Source organism: Hemiscyllium ocellatum, chromosome 4, assembly GCF_020745735.1.
Source record: "Hemiscyllium ocellatum isolate sHemOce1 chromosome 4, sHemOce1.pat.X.cur, whole genome shotgun sequence".
NCBI lineage: Eukaryota > Metazoa > Chordata > Chondrichthyes > Orectolobiformes > Hemiscylliidae > Hemiscyllium > Hemiscyllium ocellatum.
The window spans coordinates 112,684,969-112,708,772 of record NC_083404.1 but is presented as its reverse complement, the minus strand read 5'-3'; the positions used below and the strand labels follow the sequence as shown (position 1 = coordinate 112,708,772).

General features: G+C 40.0%; 1 protein-coding gene across 1 annotated transcript in view; it reads right to left on the bottom strand.

Moving 5' to 3' along the window:
* Positions 1 to 23,804, bottom strand: part of tg (thyroglobulin) — a 370,830-nt gene that overhangs the window by 323,974 nt on the left and 23,052 nt on the right. Inside the window, exons 6-11 of the mRNA XM_060824055.1 lie at positions 18,802 to 18,908; positions 17,190 to 17,333; positions 15,044 to 15,229; positions 11,554 to 12,675; positions 6,281 to 6,874; positions 4,935 to 5,253 (exon numbers count right to left, since the gene is read on the bottom strand). Of these exons, the coding sequence (XP_060680038.1) occupies positions 4,935 to 5,253; positions 6,281 to 6,874; positions 11,554 to 12,675; positions 15,044 to 15,229; positions 17,190 to 17,333; positions 18,802 to 18,908 (2,472 nt within the window). The remainder of the gene's footprint in view (positions 1 to 4,934; positions 5,254 to 6,280; positions 6,875 to 11,553; positions 12,676 to 15,043; positions 15,230 to 17,189; positions 17,334 to 18,801; positions 18,909 to 23,804) is intronic.

Here is a 23,804-nt window from a genome sequence, read left to right as displayed (position 1 = left end):
ATGATGAGATTAAATGAGAAAAAGTTCCAAGTGTCTGATGATGAATTTGCTCATATATTAAAAAATATTCACTGCATTTAACTTCCTTCAACTAATTAGTCACTTATAAAAGTAAACATTTGTATTAAAAGCCCATTTGAAAGACTTCTTAAACACTTTTGAAACTATCAATCACACTGTGAACTGACATCCTACTGTGATACTAACAGTTTCCAAATCAGTTGTGCAGCACACATTCTTTTCACAATAAACTTCAGGTGTAAACAGGGTGAACTGATTTCTTTATGTTGCAGGCAGCACTCAGCCCATATCCTTCCAAACCCTTCCTATTCATATACCCATCCAGATGCCTTTTAAATGGTGTAATTGTACCAACCTCCACCACTTCCTCTAGCAAATCGTTCCATACATGTATCACCCCCCACGTGAAAATGTTGCCCCGTGGGTCCCCTTTATATCTTACCTCTCTATGGCCTCTAGTTCTGCACTCGCCCCACTCCAGGGAAAATATTTGTTTATTTACCCTACCCATGCCACTTGTGATTTTATAAACCTTGATAAGGTCACCACTCAGCCTCTGACGCTCCAGGGAAAACAGCCTCAGCCTGTTCAGCCTCTCCCTGTGGCTCAAATCCTCCAAACCCAGCAACATCCTTGTTCATATTTTCTGAACCTTTTCAAGTTTCACAACATCTGTCCGATAGAAAGGAGATTAGAACTGCATGCAATGTTCTAACAGTGGCCTAACTGATGTCCTGTACAACTGCAACATGACCTCCCAACTCCTATACTCAATACTCTAACCAATAAAGGAAAGCATACCAAACGTCTTTTCACTATTCAACTATTTGCAATTCTACATTCAAGGAGCAATGGCCCTGCACTCCAAGATTAGATTAGATTAATTACAGTGTGGAAATAGGCCCTTCGGCCCAACAAGTCCACACTGACCCGCCAAAGCGCGACCCATCCAGACCCATTCCCTACATTTACCCCTGCACCTAACACTACGGGCAATTTAGCATGGCCAATTCACCTAACCTGCACATTTTTAGACTGTGGGAGGAAACCAGAACACCCGGAGGAAACCCACACGGGGAGAATGTGCAAACTCCACACAGTCAGTCGTCGGAGGTGGGAATTGAACCCGGGTCTCTGGCGCTGTGAGGCAGCAGTGCTAACCACTCTTTGTTCTCTTTGTTCAGCAACACTCCCTAGGACCTTACCATTAAGTGTATAGGATTTGCTTTCCCAAAAGGCAGTACCTCACATTTATCTAAATACAACTCCATCTACTACTCCTCAGTCCATTGGCCCATCCGATCAAGATCCCATTGTAATCTGAGGTAATTTTCATCTGCAAGTTTACTAACTATACCTCTTATGCTCACATCCAAATCACTTATTTAATGATGAAAAGTAGTGGATCCAGCACCAATCCTTGTGGCACTCCACTGGTCACAGGCCTCCAGTCTGAAAAACAACCATCCACCATCACCCTCTGACTTCCACCTTTGAGCCGGAACTGTATCCAAATGGTTCGTTCTCCCTGTATTCCATGAGATCTAACCTTGCTAACCAGTCTCCCATGGGAAATCTTGTTGAACATCTTACTGAAGTCCAAACAGATCATGTCTACCACTCTGCCCTCATCAATCCTCTTTGTTACTTCTTCAAAAAAACTCAATTGAATTTGCAAGAAATGATTTCCCACACAGAAAGCCATGCTGACTATCCCTAATTAGTCCTTGCCTTTCCAAATACATGTACATCCTGTCCCTCAGAATTCCCTCCAACAACTTGCCCACCATGGATGTCAGGTTCACTGTTCTACAGTTCCCTGGCTTGTCCTTACCACCTTTTTTAAACAGTGGCACCACATTAGCCAACCTCCAGTCTTCCGGCACCTCACTTGTGACTATCAATGATACAAATATCTCAGCAAGGGGCCCAGCAATCACTTCCCTAGCTTCACACAGAGTTCTCAGGTACACCTGATCAGGTCCTGGGTTTTATCCACTTTTATGATTTCAAGACATCCAGTGCTTCCTCCTCTCTATTATGAATATATTTCAAAATGTCACCATCTATTTCCCTACAGTCTATGTCTTCCACGTCCTTTTGCACAGTAAACACTGATGTAAAGTACTCGTTTAATATCTCCCCCATCCCCTGTGACTCCACATAAAGGCCGCCTTGCTAACCATTAAGGGGTCCCATTCTCTCCCTCGTTACCCTTTTTAACTTAATGTATTTGCAAAAAGCCTTTGAATTTTCCTTTACTCCATTTGCCAAAGCTATCTCATGTCCCCATTTTGCCCTCCTGATTTGCCTCTTAAGTATACTCCTACTGCTTTTATACTCTTCTAAGGATGCACTCAATCTCTTCTCTCTGTACCTGACATATGCTTCCTTCTTTTTCTTAAACAAGTCTTCAATTTCTTTAAGTCATCCAGCATTCCTTACACCTACCAGCCTTTCCTTTCACCAAACAGGAATATACCGTCTCTGGACTCTCATTATCTCATTTCTGAAGGCTTCCCATTTTCTAGCTGTCCCTTTACCTGCGAACATCTACCCCCAATCAGCTTTTGAAAGTTCTTGCCTAACACCATCAATATTGGCCTTCCTCCAATTTCGAACTTCAACTTTTAGAGCTGGGCTATCCTTTTCCATCACTATCTTAAAACTAATAGAATTATGGTCGCTGGCCCCAAAGTATTCCCTCACTGACACCTCAGTCGCCTGCCCTGCCTTATTTCCCAAGAGTAGGTCAAGTTTTGTACCTTCTCTAGTAGGGACATCCACATACTGAATTAGAAAATGTTCTTGTACACACTGAACAAATTCCTCTCCGTCTAAACCCTTAACACTATGACAGTCCCAGTCTAAGCTTGGAAAGTTAAAATCCCCTACCATAACCACCTTATTATTCTTACAGATAACTGAGATCTCCTTACAAATTTTAATTTAGAAATTTTGAAACCAGTACATTTCTGTCACCTGACAGCATGACACCTCGTTTGACACCTCCCTTGACAGCTTGATCATTGCTGTAACAACTTGGAAGTTCCAAAGAGCAGAATATTTCTAATGGACTTATCACTGTTATTACATGTAGTGTCTACTTTTAACTAATTCAAAGAGCGCATGACATTTCACAAAGGGGATCTGCCCTATCCATAACTGTACCTTCCCTCTGAAATTGTGGCCTATCACTCCAACAAACTTCACAGACCTTAGACATTCTCATGGTATGTCTCAAATGCACAAGTTGTGTTTTGAACAACTCATGAATGAAAATTAGATCTGATTAATTGTGCTGTAATGGGGGCAGTTGCTTCCATGAAGCACAGATGTGCAAAGTACAACTCAGTCTGCTGGCTTTCCCTGACTCCCAAAGCCAGCAAAAGCAACAGTGCCCGGCTTGGGGTGGGACTTCGAGATTTGGGACTTTGGTGCCATATTTGGTAAGTCAATGAAATAGACGATGTCATGGTGAAATCTTAGGCCTTATGGTTCCTTCTCATTAATTTCACAACTTGATCTGGTTAAGGAGATACAGAGTTGCTGGCCATGTCTACTTAGGTTCCAGATGCTTTTCACCCTCTCATTCTGAAACTTGCTTAAACACCTGTATGTACAAAGACAATCTAAATAATGGTAGACATTGCTATAAAGTCTGCTGTAGCAAGTTACACCACAGTAGTTTGCTTCCCTGGGAATCCAGTGAATTTTCTGTTGGGACAAGTTGTTTCCAGATTTATATATGGCAGTAATGATAACATACAATTACATAGCTGTAACGTAATCTTCCATGCAGAAAAATATCCTGAGGTATCTCATAGAATCAAATAAATTTGATGCTGAGCCAGCTAGGAATATAAAGTAATTAGTTATAGCCCATTGGGGACAACAAGTGTTTTTCTCTGTTTGAGAGAGAGAGAGAGAGAGGGGAAGGGAGAGAGCGAGAGAGCGAGAGAGAGCGAGAGAGAGAAAGAGAGTGAGAGTGAGAGTGAGAGTGAGCGTGAGAATGAGAATGAGAGTGAGCGTGAGCGTGAGCGTGAGAGTGAGCGTGAGAGTGAGCGTGAGAATGAGAATGAGAGTGAGCGTGAGCGTGAGCGTGAGCGTGAGCGTGAGCGTGAGAGTGAGAGTGAGATGTGGTTGTGAGGCATCATTCCATATCAAGCATGGGACAATGCAATGAGACAGACCTCTGTGAACTACCTCAACTAATATAGGAATTGAACCCACGCCATTGGCATTATTCCATGCCACACTGCAGCCATCCAGTGATTGCACTAATGAAACCCCATGCCAAGTTAGAAAAGGCAGTATAGGGAGAAGTCACCAAAGGAAGGTTTGAAGAGGAAGAATGCAGGGAGAGATGGAGGGCTATAGGGAGAAGATTCCAGAGGCCTAGTCAACTGAAAGAAAAATAAGCTATGTGTACATGAAGGAATACAAGATCCAGGAAGCAGGTAATTAAGGTTGTAGATTGTAACAGAAGATCATTGAGCAACCCAAACAGAGTCAATTAATCAATTAATTAAATAGAACTTATTTACTTGGCTTAACCCCATAATTCTTAATGGTCTTTTCTAATTAAAACCAACTATTGTTTTCCATATGGAAAATGCCAATTGTCCATGACTTACATGATACTCGCAGAGATCAAAATCATGAATTTCCACTTTTCATGGGGTTAATAGGAGCTTCCTGATCTCTCTCCCAAATGAACTAGCTCTATATTCAGCTGGATGAGGCCACAGAGATAAGGAGGAGTGATTTCAAAGTTTAAATATTGGGATGAGAAATTTTAATGAGAAACATTTGTGCATTAAGAATTCATGTAGATCAGTGAGAGCAGGGATACTGTGTGAGTGTTACAGAGTTATCATACTAAATTTTGAGGATAACATAGATGAACTCACAGAATCAGAATTGCAAGACAGTTTAACTCAAGGTCAGCACAATAATGTGCACATTTAGGCATTAAATCAAGTTGCTCACTGGATTGGGCAGCCAATCGAACAGCATAGTCAGCTCCACTCAACAAAGCTTCAGAAAAGGAAGGAGCTGATTGGAACTTCCCAAAAGACTGAAGTTCACTCTCAGTCAGTTGTATACCACTGGCAGATAAGAAAGCCTGGCCAAAGGAAATATTGGAATTTTTAGAATCCACCATTATTTCCTCTGCCTGAACAGTAAAATGAATGATTTGTTGAACAGCACGATCACAGGATCCTGGGCCTAGAACAAAACACAAAGATGCACATTATGTAAATAGAACATAATGATTATTCACAACCTAAATACAACTCAATAACTGTATACCACACATGGATTAAAAATGAAGACCAAAAAGACTAAGACTATGACAGGCAGAAGGAATTCATTTAAGCAAACAAGAATGACATAGAAGTGGTTTGTGTCACACTTGAACAAGTAAGTATATTTATCTAATTTTGGAAAATGAAAATGTTAGATGGAATGCTGAAGTCAAAAGAAGGATAGAGATTGTTAGAAGTAACTTTCTGAAGGTGAAGAATCTGTGTTCAAGAAAAGTTAAGCTTGTATCAAAGAACAAACTCATAAGATGTTACATTCTATCCATTTTTGTACAAACCTCTGAAATTTCGATAAGAAATAAGACCTGTTAACTAATCAGAGACCTTTGAAACGTGGATGCTAAATGTATGTTTGAAAATCTAGAGCGATCTCGACTTGAGAACAAAGTGGAGAGCAGAAGGAAAAATATTGTCAATCAAGCCACATTTGGTTAATGTGTACCACAGAATGGTCACGTAGATGAGTTACAGTAGATGCATAGAATGGAACAAGACAGACAAGCAAGGCATACTAAGACAGCAGATCTCAGTTTTATATGGAAAATTTGACTTTATTAAATCTGGCACAGTGGAAAATGGGTTTTCGATTCACAAAGAACATTTCTCCTATTACTGACAATGACCAGTTTTGCTCCTGTGGTGACTATTACATTAGTAGAAGAGTAGTAGAAGGTAAGAAAACAGTATAACAAGAAACGGGCACAGAGATGAAATAAAAGGGATGACGGAAGTGGGAAGGAGTAAACAATTGAGAGAAAGGTAAAGGATAGGTATTGGGAGAGTCATAAACAATCATTGAGAGAAGGGAAAGAAGAAAGCAAGTAAAGTTCACAGGAAAGGGAAAGTTGAGAGAAAGCTTTTAAAAACTTGGGAGAGGAAGGAAATTACTAAACACGCTTGAGAGATGTTCTAACTGCTGCATTGCTTACATTGGGGAAATCGACCCATTTCAGCCTTTGTCCCTGGAAGTTCTTGTCCTTTCTCATCAACACACCAGCATCTACGCAGCTCCATCTTATTCAATTTCACACTGAAATCAGTGTATAAACCAGGATAGTGTGTCACAGCACCAAACAACAACTGCCAAAACACGTAAGGATTCAGCAAGATATTAGTGCCAGGTTTAGAGGCGACAATTGCTGCAACATCGTCAGCAGAAATTGAGTCAAAAGTTGAGAAAGCAGAAAAAACTGAAAAAACATGGTGATGCCTCTTTCTGTAGAGTTCCTTCACAAACATCTCAAAACTCTTGGAGACATTAGATGATCTGCGGTAATCAATGACCTCATTTAAGATAGCAGTGAATGACATATCCTGGCCTCCATTATTCTGAGAAATCCACTGTTGATAAAATTCAATGACCTGCTGTGGAAGGCCATCACACTGGACTTGTCGCCAGTCTCCATTTTCCTTGCACTGAGGTACGTAGACCGAAGGCACTGAGAGCAAGTTTGGTTCTGACAGCAATATCTCAATTGTCTTTAAAAAATTCTCTGCAGCAGACAATTGGCAAGCACTAGGACCTGGAAAGAGAAAAGGATTATCAAAGATAAAAGTTTTCATCTTTGCTCAATGTCCAGTCTAAAAGTGCTTAGGCTTTATTTAACTGAGTATCGCTTAGAAAAGCAAATTTTTGATTAAAACTAGTTTGTGAGTTTCATTGACAACTTTGGCTTTTTTTTTCAAAATATGTAGTTAAATCTGAAACCAGGTTCTTCAATCTAAACCAAAGAGACTGTGGAGGCATGAAGGGTAAGCTGTCAGTGTTGTATTGGGAAAATATATTAAAAGATATGACAACAGGAGGCAACCCTAGTACTGAAAGAATTAGTACCTGTTTCACAACAAAAATATATTGATTTAAGGCACAAAAAATATACAAAGAAAAGTAAGTCAACCTAACAAAAATTGAATTAGATAAGAAGAGGAGGCTTATAAAGTAGCCTAAAAAATAGTAAACTTGAGACTTGGGAGCATTTTAGAATTATACAAAGGAAGGCCAAAAAAATGATAAAGAATAAAAAATTACAATATGAATGTGAACACTCAAAATCATAAAAATGACCTGTAAAAGCTTCTATGTATAAGTAAAAATTAAAAGATTAGCAAAGATGAATATAGGTCCATTACTAGCAGATGGGAGAATATTATTAGGAAATAGACTAATGTTGGAGAAACTAAATAATTACATTGCATCTGTCTTCATGAAGGAAGATACAAGAAATCTCCCAGAAATACGAGAGACCCAAGTGACTTGTGAGAATGAGGAACTGAAATTCATTAGTTAAAATTTGGAGAAATTAATGAGATTGAAAGTTGACAAATCCTTTAGAGCCCATTGATCTCAGACTGTTAAAGGGGATGAGTATAAAAATTGTGGACATACTAGTTGTAATTTTAAAAAAATTCGATATGGTCTAGAATGTTGCCTGCAGATTGGAGGATTTCAAATGTAACCTTACTATTTAATAAAGGAAGGAGGAAGATAATGGAGACTACAGACAGACCTGTTAGTTTGCCACCAATTGTAGGGAATACCAGTAAAAAACTAGAATCTATTATAAAGATTCTGATAACTGGGCAATAGAATCTTTTGTTTAGTTTCAGTTTGGTGCAGTTCTACAGAAGTGGATGAAGCAATGCTCCTGACAACGGGAGAAGCTGGTAAAACAGTTTAGTTCCAGACCAGGAATGTTTGTATAAAAACACAAAGAGGTTATTTGAAGCAGAGAATGTTTAAACTCAGGAGTATGAAATATTTTCTCAACTGGGAGTTGAAGTCACAGTTAAATTAGACCTAGTGAAGCATTTGTGTCCATACTGCAAAACAAGTACATTTGGGTACTGTAAAGGGCTATTTTGGGATTAATGTGATTATATTCTAACATTGCTTCAAAAACTGTAAACTTGGATGTGTAAAAAGTCGAAGTTCCTTCCTTTTTTGTTTTCACTTCTTTTGTGAAGTAAGTTCTGTTTAACTCTTAAAACTAAATCTGTAATATTGTATATGTATCTGCAGTGATAGACCATCACAATAAAACCAAAAGAAAAACAGCTCTAACTTGTTCAGTAATAACACCAGCAGGGGTCATAACAATGGCCTGCTTCATGGATGCTGGAAGGAAAGCAAACCAGTTCCGGCTCCACAGAAAACCTTCCCTGCCCCAGCTGCCCCATTGTAATAAACCTGACTGTGTCTGCACTGTGCAGTTGGCTGCTTCTTGTGACCGAGGCTATAAGTAGCTGAATTAATCATCAGAAGTTTTCAATGCTTAAAAGGATTTATGATTTTCCACAAGCAGTCTTTGAAGGGATCAACCCACAGCCCTGAAGGCCCCTTATAATGCATTGTCATTTTTCTAAATGCTAAAGAGGGAAGTGTTCAGGGGTACCTTCATTTTGAAGCATACTCTGCGTCTCTCACTTGTGCAGCCTCACTCACCTCTTCTGGTGCTGCAGGAAGATTGCTGCAGGACCTCCAACTGGACCTTCTGTAACCCTGGTTTACCAGCCATCCTTAATTAGAATGGAAGGGATGGGGGATGTATAGCAAGCCACTTAGGGAGGCTGCTTCAATAAAATTACTTCAGCTTAAATTTACTGAATACTTAACAACAGGTGCCCCATTGCTTATCTTCTCCGCTACAAAAGCAGTTGAGGGTCATGACATTGAATGTTTTCAACAAGGACTTAGCTATTGTTTTTGGTCTTAAGGAATCATAAGGTATGGGGTTAAACAAAGACAGGAACAGGGTGTTGAGCTGGATGATCAGCCATGATCATATTGAATGATGGAACAGCCTCAAAGAGCCAAATGGCCTAGCACTGTTCCTATTTTCTATGTTTCTTGATTAGCTACTAGAATGTTAGCAGGATTAAGCTGTGAATCAAGCATCATGTCATTAGAAAGGACACAATGTTAATCAGTCAATTTGAGGTAAATTTGACACTCTCAGCCCTACGTGGCAAAATATGACTTGCAAAAATTGGAATTTACAATTATGTGAGAATCCACAGCCTGTGCTGAAGTGCTTTGAAATTGTCAACATTCATTGAAGAAATAATCATCATCGCCCACCAATACTAACCACCAGACTGACAGAAATCAATTTCATAGTCTGTGAAAGTTGAAGATTAAGTGTGTGGTGAATGACTCTGCTTGAAGTAAACATGAATCAGCATTGAGGTCAGAATGATGTACTTCTATCTCCAATCCCCACTGCCTACAGTTGCAATTCTTCATGGAAGCAATGAAACACAGTAATCATTTCTTGAATTTATAATTTTGCAGTTATCTTTCTTCCAATGATTAGGGTACATGGCTTTCTGTGATCCACAAATGTCTGTACAGGCTCAACTGAGCTACCTTCAAGTCTCCGCTTTTAAGCGCAAATATTTTTCTTCTCCAACCATTGGCAGAAGTACTACTGTATTGGAGTGAATAACCCTTTGTAATAACCAGTATAACTGAATGGGATCCTTTGACTCCAAATGATTCTAGATACATATCAGGGAAAAGAGAGGTGAGGAAATTTGAAATCCCACAGGGAAAGAATCAGGCAAATGATATCCCTCATTCTAACCATTTTTGGAAAACAACTTAGTTACACTTGAACATATAAAATGTCATAGTTGTTTTTCTCTCATGTTACAGTTGATTATGTGACTCAATTTAAATTAAGGATTTAGACGTTTAAATAAAACACAATTAATTTGCATATGGCACTAAATTGAGAAGAGATGGGAAATATGCAATACTGAGAATTAATGTAGCAAATTACAGGTAGTTAAGAGTATACTTGCTGAATGGCATATGTTTATCAAATGAATTTCAACATGATTTAAACTTAAATGTTGGCAAGAAATTTAAGGAGGTTGTATTTACTGGGAAAGTAACAATTCAAATTGTGTATCTAAATAAATCACTAGAAGTAATGACACAGGTTTCAAGTTCATTAAGAGAAACTAAGAACTAGTGATTATTTGTCGGGGGATACAACTGAAAATCAAAGAAATTTTGTCAAACTTGTATCGAATCTTAGTTAGACCTGGAGTATTATGTACAATCCTGGTTGCCATATTATAAAAACATGTAGAAGCATTGGGGAGGGTGCATATAAAATTGCAATGATGATACCAGACATGCAGGGATATAACTCTCAGCAGATATTGAATAGGCTCAAAGTCTCTTTTCATTTGAAAAGTCCAGTGTCATGAGTGATTTTTGAATTCTATTGCCAGTTTAATACCAGGGACTTCCATGGACTGAAATCGAATTTAAAAAGTGACCAAACACTGACTTAAAATGGGCACAATAATCACCTGACCACAGGTCAGCCAAATTTTAATGAAATAAACTTAGAATAACAAAACAAAACTGTCTGAACTATAAATTAACATTTTATCAATAAATACTGAAACTAGTCAATTCATTTAAATAGCATCAATTCCTATTTTAACCTACACCCATACGAAGAGTTTAATATGTTGCAAGATGAAAAAAATCCTGCAATTATCAAACTTGGAAATAATGAAGGCAGACATGGTGCTTGTATTCCAGGGAACACGAGGGGTTCTTTTAACTGCAGAAAGTGTTCTTTCTACATCTTGAGTGCCCAGTGACAGAACTGATTGGAAAGAAGCATCAGGGCAGTAAAAATTTGAAAAGGATGCAATGTTTGGGACTGCTCATTGTTCAAGACAGCCAGTAAGCAACTGCGGTCTCACACTCAAAACTTATACCTCAAGGACACCATTAGGATTTTAAGTTGATTTACCCTGCCTCACTGAGCCAAAAATCTAGGCTAAAAAGTGGCACAATAGAGAAAGGGTCTCAAAATTCAAATTTTAAGGAAAATGAAAGAGCATCAGTATAAGATAGTTACCAAGAAATCAAACAGAGAATTCAGAAAAAAACATTCTTACCCAAAAGGTGATGAGAGTGTGGAATTGCTTGCTACAGAGAGATTAAAGTAAATATCATCAATATATTTAAACGCAGGCTAGGCAAGCATATGAGGGAGAAGGGAATAAAAGGTTATGCTAATTGAGTTCAAGCTCAAAAAATGGAAGAATGTTTGAGCCAAGCATACATGCCAGCATGAGCTAGATCAGACAAATGGTCTTTTCCAGTACTGCATAGCTTATGTAATCTGATGCAAAAATGTTTAATATATAAATTGCAGTAAAAGTCAAAACTTACACAACACGCCTCCTCCAGTTATCTTCCTTAGTTCAGGTATCTTCCTACCCTGGAGATCTACACAAACGCAGTTCATCCCATCACATTGCATGGACTGAAAATTACCATCACTTCTGCATGAAGGGATAAACACATCAGATCCCGCTGATTGGTGTTCTCTCAAATCTATTAATCGCTTACGTTCTTGCTCACACTTGGTGGGACATTGTGGCCTTTGACCCCGGACTCTTGAGTTTGGAATCTCCAACCCTTGACTGTCTACACACCAGCAATCTGTGCCTAGACACTGGACCTCTTCATATCGTCCGTCTCCAGTGCACTTCGGAACAAAGAGATTTGAAGTCGGGCGTTCACAGATACCAACCTTCGCACTCCTTAACACCAGTTGGATTGTTTCAGCTAAGTTATCATCCTGTCCACCAAAGAAGGTAATGATTTCACGCAATGTTGTAAGAACATTCTGATCCTCAAACAGAGTATTTATAAGCTTCACCATATTCTGATTCTCTTGTAAATTTACTGGCCTCCCAAAGTTGTCCTCAATTGTCTGATTCAAGTTGAAGGTGTCCTTGGAGAATTCTGAGGTTCCTTTGGAGAAATAGGAGTCTTCAATCGGAGAGAACAATTTGGCAAGTTCCACAAAGTTTTCCCCACTGTACATTCCTCTTAAGCCAATTTGCTGGAAGAATTGACTGAAATTAAATGTCCCCCTACTCCCTAGGCTGCCGGTGAAATTGAATAGACTCAGGTTCTTCAGAAACTTGCCTCCAAACAGATTTTCGACAAAGAATTTTGAGGATGCAGAAAACTGAAGGGCAGTGAGTGCTAAATCCTTTGTTAGAAATGTCCCCTGTACAATCTCACTCAGAATTACTTCTAGGTCAGCCTGACCAATGTCCAGGTCTACAAACTGGGAGATAGAAAGCAGCAATCCAGATTTTATGAACAGTTGTTTCAGGTCTGGGCTGCAGTGGCGTAGAGACATACCAATCCTTTCCAGCGTCGGACTCAGAGATGTAGGTGCAGCAAAGATATCGTTTTGACTGAAGTGGCCAACAGGTCCATAGAAAAGTCGTGACAGCATGCGTTTTCTCTCAGACTTACAGCCACTCTTGTCATTGCCTGGAATTTAAAGAGTTAGATCACAGGAAGTATCGAAATAGAAGCAGACTATTCAGACCCTTGGTCTTGCTCCACATTTAACTAGACCAGGGTTGATCTGTGCTTAATCTCCACTCACCCACTTTTGCTCCATATTTCCATTTAGACTGATGAAACAGATGTCTAGCTATCTGAAGCTTAAAAGCTCTATTTGACCTGCTATCCACAACATTTTAGGGATTAGATTTCTGTTTGTGTGAAGAAATAACTTTGCTCCCAAACAGTTTAGCTCTAATTAACATACAAACAAGAAGGAAATAGAAGCTGAAGTCAACTTTGTCATCCCACAAGCCTACTCTACCATGCAGCATCAGGTGGTTGCATTTTGCCTTCAATGCAATTTAAATGTGTTCAATAATCCACAATTCTCTTACATTTCCAAATGATTCAAAACATAACGAGAGAAGAAATTTCTCAAATCTGAGACTGTGTCCCCATGTGCTAGATTCCCATTCAATTAAACAAGCTCTGTCTTTCCATAATAATATATTACACCCACTCCAATTATCCCTATCTTTCATATTAACCTTTTGTGTGGTATCTTAGCTTTTCTTTTGAAAGTCCAAGTATTCCTTTAATTACCCTACTGGTAACATCCCCAAATATACTTGATAAATTTGATAAATAATGATTTCCTTTTATAAAATTATGTTGACTCTAGCTGATCACACCACGATTTTTTAATTGTTAAGACTTCCACGATAGTAGATGCTGAGGCTAATTGGCAAATGATTCTTATTTTCTCTCTTTCTTTCTTGTATTGTGGACTTATATTTGCTACGTACCAATCTACTGGACTGTTCTAGAACAAGTTCAGAAAAGTATAACCATCACTATTTCTACATATTTTAAACTCTAGAATATAAGCCACCAGGTCCTGAGAATTTGGTGGCTTTTAGATCTTTAAATTTCTCTTTCACTGCTAATATTAAATACATTAAGTTTCTCATTCCCATTTGACTTTTGGTTACCCTATTTCTTGTATTCAATTTGCATCATTTCCTCATTCCCTGTTATAATTTCTCATTGATAGCTCTAAAGGATTTTTTTTCCTCCAGTTACTCTCTAATTTATGTAAAATCAATTATAATTCTAAGATTATGTTCTACTCTTCTTATTTCCCTCACTAATAAAAATTATTTTCTCCACATTCACATTGTGCAAAATTGGGCTGTTGCTGCTCAAAGAGTCAAAATCAAATCATTCAATGGTTTTTAAGTACTGTGAAATGGTTCATTGTGTTCATATATGTGTTCACATCATGAAAAACATTTTTTGGGGATATGTTACAAACAGTTCAGCAGAAATGTAACAATCTCCTTTTTTTTACAAGATCTCAAGACAGAAATAAATAAAACATGATGTGGCCCAACCTATCGCATTCACCCCAAAAGATCCTGTTGTACCCTTCAGAATCTGCTTCAACAAAAGTTAGGCAATTACACAATCCTTCACATTTACCAGCTTGCTCAGAAATCCATATCACAAGTTGATCACAATGTGAAGCTAATTTTACCAAGTCCCAGAATCTCAAAAAGGGCCTCACTTGCACTCAGCCCATAGCAGAAAACCAAAGGCCACTGCCGATGCGTTTCCAACGTTCAATGCCTTACACAAGATCTCACAAAATTTGAACTAAGATTTATTTCCCAAATCTAACCTTAAAGGTCAGAAACGTGACTTTCATTATTTTTGAACTTAAGCTGTCCAGTTCAAACATCAGTGTTTAATCTGAAGTTGTGTTCTGTTTTTGGTTATCAGAAACTTCAGATGTACTTTTAAGTGAAGAATATGACCTGAGAAGGCACAGAATGGGGATAGTTTTGTAGCAAGAGTTTATCACAGTTTAGTATCTGGTAGCAAAGCAATGTTAATATAATTGTGATGGCACAAACATCTATTGCTACTGGACCAACTGGGCCAGAATGTATCAATAGTTGAGAGTCACACGAAATGGAATTATGTCTTCTGGGCAAATGCATTCCAAATTATGAGACTTTTTTCAGGGTAAATAAAGAGAACTTGTTTCCAACTTGCAATGTGCCTAGATATACTTGGCAAAAGAACCAATGGCCATTGGGTAGTAGAAGAAGGTGGAGGAGATGAGTTAAATTCTTTTATGCAGAAAATTGTTATGAACCAGAATCCATTTTCTGAACATGTAGTACAAACAGGTTTCAATGGAAACTGGTTATATGTTTGAAAAGGAAATAAAAAAGTAAACCTGGGAAACAAAGGAAACATCATGAGCCACTGGAATTATGAAAATTGTGTGAGCATTGTATTATAAACTGGCTAGTGATAGGTGAAAGAACCAAGAAATACTCACTGCAGTCGGGCACACTCCCCTGTTGCCTTGTTCCAAAGATCTCTTGTCCATTGGAATCTACACACCAACACAGACTCCCCTTCTGACACTGGACTGGGAGATAGTTTCCATTGTTATCACATGAGGGGATGAAGACATTACCAAACGAGGAAGCTGTGAACCTCTCAATTTCACATTTTGTCGGGCCTGTAACGAAACGTAAAGCTCACTAGCAAAATGTTATGTTTAGATGTGTCTATCCTCTTCTTTCCCTTGATGCTTTTGATGCTTTGTTTTTGTGTCAGGATACTCTTGTAGTTGAACCCGTGTTCTGCATTTCCCATTTAAAGAACTTTCACTTGCCTGTGCAGAATTCACAGGATGTTCAGAACTGAACAAAGCGTAACCTTGAGTTTATATCAGCTAATGGTTTTTTACCACGTACCCAGACATGATCCTGCTTTTGCAAGGTTACAGAATAAGGAAATTTGGGTCAAAAACAAAATCTTAGCCTTCCAAATTATTAGCAAGGAGGTTGGATACATACTAGGCCAGGTATAAGCTGCCCCTTACTTTGATGCTTTTCATTGTCAGTGGCATTTGTCCAGGTGAACATTAAGTATATGGTTTTTAACTTAGATTCCTACATTTTTGTCATATTCTCACTTGCCACATGCTGAGCTCACACAATACAATGTGGTGCCAACAGGAAGGCTCCCCCTCCACTTGAATAAGGAGCTGGGAGCAGCATTGAGGAACACTCATTCCAATTGTTGTTGAAAAGAATATCAGGTTCAATCCAATCGTCTGTTACACTTTGGCAGCCACTCCATGTGGACCATGGAATTGGAGCCCATACAAGGTCCAACATTGGGGACAGAGCAGGAGAATCGATGTTTCGGGCATAAGCCCTTCATCAGGACTTATGCCTGAAATGTTGACTGTCCTGCTCATCAGATGCAACCTGACCTGCTGTGCTTTTCCAGCACCACATTCCAGGCGCTGATCTCCAGAATCTGCAATCCTCATTTTCTATCATATACTTTAGGGACAGTTCGGTCTTTACCATTTGTGTGTGGGATTTTCCCCTAATCAATCCAAAAAGCAGGTATGCAGACATTTGTGTGTTCATAGTCCGGAGACAGACAGGCAAACAGTGTCAAACAAATCCTTTCACTGTATCTTGGGAGATTGAGGGGTGATATTATAGAGGTTTATAAAGTTAATGAGCTGTATAGACAGGATGAATGGCAGGTGTCTTTTCCTTAGGGTGGGAGATTTCAAACCTAGAGGTGAAAGATTTTAAAAAGGACATGGGGGGCAACTTTTTTTGCACAGAGATTGTTTTGTGTGTGGAATGAACTTTCAGAGGAAGTGGTGGATGCAGGTACAGTGACAATGTTAAAAAGACATTTGGATATGTGCATGAATAAGAATAAGATATGGGCAAGGAGTATGCAGGTGGGACTAGTTTAGTTGGGGATTGTGGTCGGCATGGACTGTTTGGACTGTCCTGTATGATTCTATGACTCTACAAATGTTTAAAACAATATCAGATTCCAGCCCCCTCCATCCCTCGTACCTACCTCCCCTCCCCCACCCCCTGCCTCTCAGTCCCAATCCAACGCCCTTTCATCATCACTTGGACATGGCTTCCCATTCCTGCATCATTAATTTTTCAGCATTTCGAAATGCTTTACAAAACAGCACTGAGGTAGTGTCTCTAGTGGAAGAATTGTAGATGTTCAAGATAAAATATAAATGTGGTTCTGTACAGTAAGAGAACAGTCTCTGTTAATAGCTCTGTCCAACAGGGGGAGAAAAGAACAAGAGTCATTGGAATAAGAAGAGCCCTGAGGTATCATCAAAACTCAAATATGCCTTAAAATTGCCGGATTATATATTCCCTGCAGACACTGGGATTGGAAAGGAAGCAATCATAACAGCAGTTCAAATTTTATGCTGAATTTGAAATGTTTTGGTGTAACTCAACACCCACAAAAGAATGGACGGCATTTAACCAAATCTTTTTTGACATAAAGTTCGGATAGCCAGGGTACAGAAGACGTCACTGGTTAAAACAAGAGTTCAGAGGTGGAAGCTGATGATAAACCTGGTGATAAACCGTTAGTCAGTGTCAGGATGAATCTTCTCTGCGAGCACTTACATCTAAACCTGCCGGTGATCAGCAGTCGCACGGCAAGGAATCTCCTCTGCAGAATGCGATAATTGCCAGTGTCTGTGAACGAGTGCCCATTTTGCGAAGCATTGAAGATGGTATCATAGATTTCATCCAATAACAACTCCAGACCTGACAAAGAAAACAGTAAAACTAATAACAGCAGCCTGGATTACGATCTGGACAGCAAAATACTCACTCTCCCTGAGTAGTAAGGGTTCTGGAAATAAAAGCCATCAGAAAAGTCACTGGATTCGAAGTGTTAACTCTCTTTCTATCTCCCTGGATGCTGCCAGAGCAGCTGATTGTCTCCTTCTGTTTCTATTTCAGATTTACAGCATCTGCAGAATTTCACTTTTGCTCTTTACAGGTATTCTGGAGAAATTAAAGTGCTTGGCGTGGAGTTGATCAATGAGAAGGGGACTGGCCTTTTAGACCTAGAGTCTCTATTCTGCACAATAAATTGGATAGCATTCCATGAAAAATAAATCCTGCAACACTTCACTTAACTAGCCTGTGCTAGTGTTTATACTAGGTACAATCTCCTTCCATTCTATCTATCTAATCTGAGCCTCTCAACATATTTTTCTCCTTTAGATCGGGGAAAGGAAAAGAGAGAACAATTAGCATTTATCGAGCTACCTGATACCTCAAAGCACTTCACAGCTGATGCAATACTAACCTAAGGTTGATTGATGAATAAATGTTGAGCAGAACACTGGGTATAACCTTTCTGTACTTCTTCAAAATAATATCATCCAATTGATTTGAGCCTATCCAGTAATAGGCTCCTGGTCATGGTGAAAACAATGGTTTAGGAAATCACTCATGCAACACAAATCCCACAATCATTTTACAGAACCAGCGACTCACAAATACTGAGCAGTGTTTTTATTTTCAGCTTCATTTTTCTTTTGGATAGTTGACAACATTGCAAGTCCCAACCAGTTTGTACACTATTTTTCAGCAAAATCATGCCTTTCAACAATCCCAAAGGTTTATAACAGGAATGCTACTGGAACAGGGTGTTGATTCAATTGCTCCACTGACAAAAACATAGGGTTGAAATGTTGTCTTTGGCTCGATTCTGTATTAATGAGAAGGGAAATTCAGGCAGATCCACAAGCGTATGTTTTACACGATGCAAAAGTTGAACATCCTGTGGACTATCTTTGGGAATACAGCTATCCCCCAAAGCATGGCACTACATGGCATAAAGTAACATCCTCCCCATTCTACTGAGTGGCAGTTTGGTTAAAAAGTCAATCCTTGGGTTGTGTACAGTCAGAGCAGCACTCGGTCAAAACGGGTAGCCTTGGGACAGGAAGAGATGGCAGTGGTAATGGAGGGAGGGGTGGAAACACCCAGGGTTGACTACTGTTTCTGTGAGCCAGTGTGCAAAGTGCGGGCATGTGAAAGTTGACTGAAACATGTTGGCTCACCACGGCGGTTGAACACTGACTCAGCTTCTACATGAAGAAGGGCCATATGATTCCTGACAGCAGCCATGCTTGTGGAGCTGGGCACCAGTGGGAAAGAAGGGGGATGAGACTTAGGGACAATAAGACTTGAGTTTTAACAGCCTGACATGATCACTCACCTGTGGCCTGAAGTTCCCGTCCCAAACTGTCAGCACAATAACAGTAAGCAGAAACATTGGCAAAACTTCTCCTGAAGGCACTGAATGTGTGGAATGCAGCCGGAAATCTGCAAGGGAAGGAGCATAAAATAAGCTCTCAAATTCCAATTACACCGAGAATGAAAATACAAGTCAGAAATTCATACTTTGTATCTATCTTTTATATTTAGATATTTCTTTGTTCTGGCACATCATACTCACAGTGCTCCCAAAAAAACAAAGATGGTCATAATTTGGATCTCCTCTGCAATTCTAAATCTAACCAATTGCATCCTCACTTCCATTCTCTCCTCCCAAATGTATTCAGTATGACTGGAGGAAATGTTATGGTATTGACAGTCAGTTAATACAAAAACAAATCTTCATGAGTTTTGAGAAGATTTGTAGCTCAAGTTGAGGTTCTGGATGTCCTAGGACAAACCAAACAGGAACACACACAAGTCTAGAAGCATGGCATGCCAACCAGAACTCTTACTACAAACACATCAAGTTAGACCCATCTACCACCCCCTGAGAAAAAGAACTGGAAATGACATCACCACAGGAAATGATGTCACCAACCCAAAGAAACCCAAATGTATAATTAGAAAGCAGGAATGATCAGCAGTGCTTCGCCTGGAGACCCACTGAAGATGTTGCCTAGTATGGTGACAAAACATCTGGAAATGATGCTCAGCGAGCAAACCTACATCCATGGGAACAAACGGACACATGAGCCAACAGATGTGAATCTGCAGATTTGCAATGCAAGGGGGTTCTTCCTATTGGCCTAGCCAAACATTCATCCTCAATTACCATCACTACATCACATCTGTTTATTGATTCTCCTGGTACAGTGGTAGCATCCCTATCTCTGAGCTCGGAGGTCCAGGCCGCAGCCCCTGCGAAGTGTGCATAACATCTCTGAACAGATTGTTTAAAAATATTGATTTAAATCATACTGTCCATGACTGTGTACAAATTGCTTCACATTCCACAGTGCCCATACTTCAAAAGTAGTTCATTGGCTTTGAGACATTTCAAGCTGGTGAGCAGCACTTCAGAGACATCTGTTGTTTTCCTCCGAACCATTTTCAGGCGTTCCAGCACTTGGCAAAGCTAAATCATGTCTGTGCTCACAATCTACTCATATATGTGGGATAGGACCTTTAGCCCAAAACAAGGGCTAGCACAGGGGTAGATGGATAAGAAAATACACATCCACGGACAACATGTCACTTTTGCTGGCTTCATCCTGTTCCCCACAACATTTTCCCACAGGCAGAATGAGGAGGGCAGCTAGCAGGGCTGTCTACATGGCAGATAGCCAACTGAGAGTATTTACAAACAAAATAATGCCATGATCAGGAGCCAAGTTGTGTACTTTTGAAGTGTAGCCTCCACTGCTATGTAGAAATTGCAGCAGCAGATTGATGCACAGCAAGATCCCACAATCCACAATGCAATAATATTTAGATCGCAACATGGAGGTGTCGGTGTTGAACCGGGGGTGGACAAAGTTGGGAGTCAAATGCCACCTGGTGTTGTGTAACTTCTGACTTGGTTAGATTATGTTATAGGCTTTGATTGAGGAACAAATGCTGCCCTGACACTGAAAGGCTTCCCTTACATTTCTTCAAATATTTCAGAGAGGTCAGACATTGCACAAACTCTCCCTCTGCTCTGTGCTAGTCTAGATTATGTGATTAGGTAATGGTGCTACCACTTAGCCCAGGCTTACATCCACAAGCAAACATGATTAGAAGTAAGGAAAGATCACAGGCACATCAAATCCAAAGCATAATGATACCCCTGTCATTGTTCACCCACTGTATGAACACACAATCTCTGTGGGCAAAAGATGACCCTGCAGTAAAATAAAGAAAAGGTAAGATTGTCCTGGTCAAGTTGCTAAGGACATAAAGCTGTTAAGGGGACAATGATGATCCATAATTGTTCTCCATCCCAGCGAGTGAGGAATTCAATTCTTATTATGTAAAATGACCTACTGTCCTGTGAAATTTCCTTTTGAAAGATGAGAAGACATGTTAACCCATCACATGGTTCAACACATTGTTTCAGAATAACGTTTCCAACCTGCCCCATGACTCAACAAGTAAACGTACCACATAGTGCTGTTCTTGATTCAAAATGCCAATACTAAGCTCAGTTAGGGCAGTGCTGGTTTAGGGAGGACTAAACAACCACGTTTACTCATGTAATGTTTAACATTGCATCACAGTAGTTTTGTCAAATAAATCTGATACTGAGCCACACAACTAGCTACAAGGTTGATGATCAAAACCTTTTCAAAACTACAGAATGGAGGCCTGTGACCTGTGGATCGGTGCTGGGTCCACTGCTGTTCGCCGTTTATATAAATGATTTGGATGTGAACATAGGAAGTATGGTTAGAAAGTTTGCAGGTGACACCAAAATTGGAGGCGTAGTAGATAGCGAAGAAGGTTACCTCAGTGTAAAACCGGATCTTGCTCATATGGGCCAGTGGGTCAAGGAGTGGTGGATGGAGTTTAATTTAGATAAATGTGAGATGCTGTATTTTGGAAAAGCAAATCAGGGCAGGATGTATACCCTTAATGGTAAGGGCTGGAAAATGTGTGCTGGAAAAGCTCAGCAGGTCAGGCAGCATCCAAGGAGCAGGAGAATCGACGTTTTCGGACATGAGCCCTTCTCCTGCTCCTTGGATGCTGCCTGACCTGCTGAGCTTTTCCAGCAACACATTTTTCAGCTCTGATCTCCAGCAGCTGCAGTCCTTGCTTTCTCTTCCTAAACGGTAAGGTCCTGGAAGTTTTGCTGAACAAAGAGACCTTGGAGTGCAGTTGCATAGTTCTTTGAAAGTGGTTGTCAGGTAGTCCTAGGATTGTGAAGAAAGCATTTAGTATGATTGCCTTTATTGGCCAGTTCATTGAGTGAAGGAGTTAGGAGGTCATGTTGCAGCTGTACAGGACACTGGTTAGGCCACATTTGAAGTACTGTGTGCAGTTCTGGTCTCCCTGCTATAGGAAGTATGTTCTGAAACTTGAAAGGGTTCAGAAAAGATTTACAAGGATGTTGCCAGGGTTGGGCAAATGGGACTAGATTTATTTGGGATATCTGATCAGCATGGGTGAGTTGGACCGAAGGGTTTGTTTCTGTGCTGTATGTCTCTATGACTCTATGTCTAGATGCCATCCAGTGGTCATGCTGGAAATTGCTGATATTTAATATCTGTCCAGAAGAGACTTGTCTTCTATTGTAATGTTCCCCATATCGCTACTGCCACCCCCAGGCCACACACAGATATCTCCATGGTCAAACAAATCATCAACACCAACAAAACGGTTCAGGTAATAGAAGGAATGTCCACTCAGCCATACCATTGGGTCCTAACTCTGCATGGTCATACAGGAAAGGATACAATGCTCCAGTTCAAAATTTTGATGTGTTTTATTGCATCCTTTCTGTTAGAAAGTGATTTACCCTTGAAGTACTTATCCACACCCATTACTCTCTTTAAAGAATCTACTCCCAGAGTTTAAGAGCAATATGAAATAGATATGAACTTCAGACAGACTGATAACAGAGCGGACCATGCATATATGTAAATATATATCTTCAATGTAGTATATTGGACTGTTGGGGATCAATTATCATCATCCAGATTATACTGTGTTCATTTGACTAGTCTTGTTCTGCCAAAATGAATTGCACATCTCCCCCTGGTGGGATGAATACCAGCAGTTGTAATTTTAACTTTGCAATGCAGTAGAGTCATAGAGTTATGGAGATGCACAGCATGGAAACAGACACTTTGGTCCAACCTATCCATGCTGACCAGATATCCCAACCCAATCTAGTCCCACCTGCCAGCACCCGGCCCATATCCCTCCAAACCCTTCCTATTCATATACCCATCCAAATGCCTTTTAAATGTTGCAATTATACCAGCCTCCATCACTTCCTCTGGCAGCTCATTTCATGCACGTACCACTCTCTGCGTGAAAAAGTTGTCCCTTAGGTCCCTTTTAGACCTTTCCCCTATCACCCTAAACCTATGCCTTCTAGTTCTGGACTCCCCGCCCCCAGGGAAAAGACTTTGGCTATTTATCCTATCCATGTCCCTCACAATTTTGTAAACCTCTATAAGGTCTCCCTTCAGCCTCCGATGCACCAGGGAAAACAGCCCCAGCCTGTTCAGCCTTATCCCCATTGCTCAAATCCTCCAATCCTGGCAACATCCTTGTAAATCTTTTTCTGAACCCTTTCAGGTTTCACAACATCTTTCCAATATGAAGGAGACCAGAATTGCAACAGCGGTCCAACCAATGTCCTGTACAGCCGCAACATGACCTCCCAATACTCTGACCAATAAAATTACATGTGCTTCCTTCTTTTTCTTAACCAAAACCTCAATTTCTTTAGGCATCCAGCATTCCCTATACCTACCAGCCTTTTCTTTCACCCTAACAGGAATATAGTTTCTACTTTCGATATGTCAGGTAACAGCCTTAGCTCTCGTTTCACTTCAGGATTTGATGTCTGTGGAATGTGTGCCTTAATGTTGTGAAACAGTTTGCTTGTCGCTCCACAAGTTCTCCTGAAATGTTCACTACATGTAGGAAGAGTGGGAAGGTTTCCTGGTCAGCCAGAACTGTGTATGGTAGTTGCAGTGCAACAGCTTCCCCATAAAAGAGACTCTAAGAGGGACTACACACAACCTCCACTCCCAAGTGTGGTTTTGTAAAGGCAATGTTATCGAGTAATAAAGCAGATAAACATTGTGACTGGTTATATCCTGTGCTTATTCTTCCAAAATTAATTGCACATCTCCCCCTGGTGGACAGATATGTAAGAGCAGCTGTAGTTTTCACTCTGCTCTGATCTCCTTTAAGTGATAAATGCAGCTGTTATGGTATGCAAATAGCATTCTTACTTCTGAGCCAGAAGGTCTTGGTTCAACTCCTACCTCAAGATTGGATAGTCAA